The sequence below is a fragment of the Botrytis deweyae genome (genome assembly GCF_014898535.1).
Source record: "Botrytis deweyae strain B1 chromosome Unknown BDEW_054, whole genome shotgun sequence".
Taxonomy (NCBI): domain Eukaryota; kingdom Fungi; phylum Ascomycota; class Leotiomycetes; order Helotiales; family Sclerotiniaceae; genus Botrytis; species Botrytis deweyae.
The window spans coordinates 1-4,980 of NW_024066261.1; the positions used below are offsets into that span (position 1 = coordinate 1).

At 42.7% G+C, this 4,980-nt stretch overlaps 1 protein-coding gene across 1 annotated transcript; it reads right to left on the reverse strand.

The window, feature by feature from the left end:
* Positions 1 to 743: 743 nt before the first annotated feature.
* On the reverse strand, positions 744 to 4,062 carry EAE98_011845 (uncharacterized protein). The gene is made up of 2 exons (XM_038959468.1): positions 3,403 to 4,062; positions 744 to 3,306 (listed from the first exon to the last, which is right to left on the reverse strand). The coding sequence occupies exons 1-2, from the start codon at positions 3,500 to 3,502 to the stop codon at positions 1,655 to 1,657; spliced, it is 1,752 nt and encodes a 583-aa protein (XP_038804121.1). The 5' UTR covers positions 3,503 to 4,062; the 3' UTR covers positions 744 to 1,654.
* Between the last annotated feature and the right edge of the window lie 918 nt (positions 4,063 to 4,980).

Below are 4,980 nucleotides of genomic sequence, written 5' to 3' on the forward strand. Positions count from 1 at the left end.
TTTTTCCTCTTTTTCCTCCTCTTCCCTCTTTTTTCCTCTTTTTTCCTCCTCTTCCCTTTACTTCCCCGCTTCTCATCTTCTTTCTCTCTTCTCATCTTCTCTCCTTTCACTTCCTCTCACTTCCCCTCCTCTCACCTCCCCTCCTCTCATCTTCTTTCTCTCTCCCCTCTTCTTTTCTCTCCTCTTTCCCTTCCTCTTTCCTCTCTTCTCATCTCTTCTCATCATTCCTTCCCCTTTTCTTATCTTCTCTTCTCTCATCTCTCCCTTCCTTTCTTTTTATCCTATATACCTTCTCACTCCCTTCCCCTCCCCCCTCCTCATTCCCCCCTCCCCATTCCCCCCTTATATAATCCCTCCCCCTTCTCACCTCCTTCTCTTCATCCCCTCCTCTCTTCTCCCTTCCTCTCCTCTCCCCTCCTCTCACCTTCTCTCACCTTCTCCTCTATCCCATACCCTTCCTCTCCCCCCCTATCACCTAACACAATAACAAACAAGCCTTCCTATTTGCTTCCCCCCTTCAAACACCTCTCCTTATATCATCATCATCATCCTTCCTTAATCCCTACAATCCAATATTCAATATTCAACATCCAATATCCTTATCACCTTATTTCCCAAATATCTCATCTTCATCCTTATATCCTCCCCAGTCAATCAAACTATCAACAATACATCAACTCATTCACATCACCACAATCACCACAATCAATCAAAAGAGAATCAATAAGTTTTGTATCAATATTTTATTTTTTTATTCTCTTCTTCCCCCCTCCCCCCCTATCCTCTCACTAAAAACTATCTAATCTGCTTGCTTTCATTTTGCAAGTCATAATACAATTGTTCCCGTATTCCCATTCCCCCTAAACTTTTATATCATCCACTGCCTATCCTTCCATTCCAGTTCCCATCCATTCAGATCATATACAAAGATTCATGCTTCCTCTCGAAAGTTCATGATCTTATTCTCTCAAAAAGAGGAAAAGCTTGAACTGAAAAATAAAAAAAATCCCATGGACTTTCTCAAAAATCCATTATGTGGTATCATCCCAACGCCAGTTGAAATAAAATCCGCTGGTATCAAAACATTCTTTGAAAAAGAAACCATTCAGTTTTCTTCATAACACTTTTCCTCGAAAAAAGCTTTTGTGTAAAATGAAGAAAGACGCAAAAGACGCAAAAGAACACCGATCCATAATTTCCCATTCCATACCAGTTTATTCCCATACCAGTGTTCTTTCCATCCCCCCAAATATGTGTGGAAGTTGTTGACCTTTTTCTTCCAAGTCGCTATGTGAATATGTAAAAGAAGAAAAGTAAAAAAAGAAAGGGAAAAAAAAAAAAAACAGACAAATATCCCACCCCTCCTTGATCCTGTGATTGTAAAAACATTCGCTATAATGCAAAGTAAAAAAGCAAAAAGACATTAATTCGTGCCCAATGCTATGACCATGTAAAAATTCCACACGTCTTGTTTCTATGCCAAGAAACTCCATGACGATGAATGCAGTTTTGACTGTGAAGTCGATGTAAGACTTTATAATTACCAAAAGGTAATACAAGTCAAACGTATAAATTGTTGTATACTGATGTTGTTTACTCGATGCGCAGATAACCCATTACATTATGCGACTAACACGTAGTATTGTTCAGAAATTTACCATCCCTTGGAATGATATTCTCCCAACCCTTGACTGAAATATTGATTCCAGCTTGAGTTGAGAGCTTGATCATCCTTGTCCATATAAACATTCTCTGGGTATTGTTTAAGGTTTGCAACATCATGTGCAGTGTGTCTTCGTTTGAGAGCTGCAGCAGCTTCATTGACTGATGACTTTTGTCTTCTTTCCCAAAGGAGGTTTTGTCGAAGACTGACAGTCAATTCAGTTGCAAGCATGTTTCTTCTGGTAGTTCTTGGTGAAAGTGCTTGTTGATGTGCGGTAGTGTTGGTGGTTGTCTTGATAATAGGTTGAGCTCCACGAGGAACTTCAGCAATTGGTCTGAGTCCTCTCATCATCAGAGGGGTTTCATCGGATTCCGGTGATGCTGCGAGGGAAGGACCATTTGGTGAAGAGTTGCGGGATCTTCGAAGAGCTGGAGTCGATCGAGAAGCTTCGGTGGCAAGTGCTTGAGCACGATCGTTTTGGTGAAGCATGGTAGTGATCAATGATCGTCTGGAGGTGAGTTGAGGTCTTGAATCAACGCGTTGAAAGAAGGTCTTGTCATCGATACTTGCGTTTCCAGAATCCTCAACTGAATCTTCCCAATCAGAAGAATCATCGTCATCGTCAATGGCAGATTCGTCGACATCATCCTCATCATCTGTCTCAAAGACATCGTCATCGAATGCTTCTTCTTGAATGGTTCTAGTGGCAACCTCTTCTTGGAAAGAGGTTTGCTTCTTGGCCAAAGGCTTTTGAAGTTTGTCCGTTAATGCACTACGTGGTTGCATTCTGTTTGGGAGCGAGCTCTCGTCTTCGTTTGATGATCCACCAAAGCTGAATTTGGCTGGCTTCTTCTTTTGTTGGAGGGTTAATGGTTTGTCATCCATGGAAGCGGCTTGTTCACTGAGTGAGTCTTCACCGGAAGATCCACCAAGAGCGAACATTTGCTTCTTCTTGGGTGCAAGTGCTTTTGAATCCGTGGCGAGAATATCGGCAGTTGGTATTGAGGATGGTACGGTGTTGAGTGGGATGGAACGCATGGAACTGCTGACGTGTGCGGGGGAGAGAGAGAAACCCTTGACAACTGAAGTGGCACTCTTTTCAGAGTTACTGCTTGATGATTCCATGGTGGCAGATTGATGTGGTGAGTTGATTGAGAAAGACTCATCTGAGGGCATGGCGGGTGATTCATACTTGGGTTGAATGAATTCTGGGATTCTCTCGGCGAGTGGCGCAAGGTAAGGTGTAGAGATTGTAAGAGGAGCCAAATCTTTCTTTTCCTTGATGGTGATAACCATCTTCTCAAGATCATCCGGTGTAATGTGACGTTCCTTTCCTCGACTTCTGCTATTGCAAGAATCTTGTCTGTGAATTTGTCGGTGTGAGATGTCGAGAGGAGAAGAATCGGAACCTTCTTCGAATTCGATGGCCTCTTCGTCAACGAGCGAATCCAAACTTCCACTTAATTCCGGAACGTTATTCGAATCGAGACCTGCGGAGCTTCTTGAGGATCGTGAAATGATGGGTGTGGTGGTGTTTGCTTCTGAAGTTGGTTCACAGCAAAAGGTTTCTCTGTTCCATAATCTCCAACTTAAGTTTTCTAATCTTTGACCTTCTTCTAAGGATCCAGCACATCTGGAGAAAACTGTGGCAAGGGATGTTCGTCAGTACAGTGAATGATGGGAATGTCATGACGCGAATGATTTCACGAGTGAATGTTGGCAGAAAGAAGTCAACTTACCCGTCCACATGCTGTAGAGGTTCTCGACGTTTCTGGTGTCGACTTTATGGATAAGTCCGGCGTCAACGGTCAAGACCGGCGCATTTAATCTGGAAGGCATAATGATTGTATTGTGGAATCGAAAATTTGCTCGAACGCACGAGCTGTTGTGAAAGTGAAGGCACGACTGCGGCACGAAGTCGCGATGTGATCGCGAAATGGTGGAGGAATGTTGGTTTGTTATGTTGATGATTGAATTTGTGTAATCGTGTAGAATCTCTTGACAATGATTCAATTTGGTGGAGGCAATATCGAAGAGTGCAAGGTTGAATAAACGGTCGGTCGAGAGAGAAAAGTATTCGAGGGATTGGTGGAGAAGGAGGAGAGAGTTGTACTTGTAGGTTTAAGTTGGGGTTGAAGACGTGGGGAGGAAAAGAGGTTGATGGACCGGATGTGGGTGAAGTAAAGTATAAGTAGGTATAGTGTGAAATAAGCGTTTTCGGAATCAATCGCCTTTTTTCCCTTTTGGGTCCGTTTTAATCGAGATGGGAATTTCTGGCGAGGTGCAGGAAGAGGGAGAGGAGAGGAGAATGTTCTTGAAGATATTCTTCTTTTTGTTAGATGTGAATGTGAATGTGAGTGTGAGTGTGAGTGTGAGTGTGAGTGTGAGTGTGAGTGTGAATGTTGAATGAGTTGATTGATGTTGAATAGGAAGAGGATTGATTATGTTGTTGGTAGGTAAAGTGATGGTGATGGTGGAGGTGGAAGTGGAGGTGGAGGTGGTGGTAGTGGTGGTGGTGGTGGTGGTGATATTTGATAGATATTATATCCAAGTAATGTCATGTAATGTAATGTGCTGGTCGCCTTTCTTTTTTAGACTGCCTGACTTTGACTGAACTTGAACTACCTTGAACCTTTTTAGGTTTACCAGCAGAAAGGCGGAAAAGGAAAGAATGGGAAGAGAGAAAGAAAAAAAAAAGATTGAAAAAATAATAATCCAGTAGCGTGGATCCGCTTTGAGTAATATTCTTTTCTTTTCGCACACGATTTGCCCTACTTTCCTGCTTTCCTGCTTTTCCTCTTTTCTTCTTATGGTCGGTGAATTAAAATCCAGTCAAGTTCAAGTGGTGGAGGAGGGGGTTAATGATCGGTCTAACTAGGGTGATGAGGTTATGAGTAAGTGAGAAAAAGGCTAGATCTCTCCTCTGCTCACAATTTTTCCCTTCTCTTCTCTTCCCCGGTGGGAGTGGATCTCAATGAGAATGGGTGAGTGAGTGAGTGGGTGAGGGTTCTCGGTCTTGGAGAGAGTAATTAATTCCTTAGCGTCATCTGGTAATTACCCCTTTGAAAGGAGTCATGTCCCATTTAGTCTTAGATCCATTCCCAATTCATGCCACGATCTATGACCGATCGGTCGATTCTTGATCATTCAGTCATTTTAGTTTATTCCTTCATTGGGTTAAGTAAACGGCCCTTTTTCGTATGGGAATCCCATGGCCCTAATCCTATTCGAGCTGCTTTACGTGAGTTTAAGTGCAATGGGGAAATTGTCAAGGAGTTCAATCATGTGCTCAAGAACCTGAAGATCGGTTCCAAACT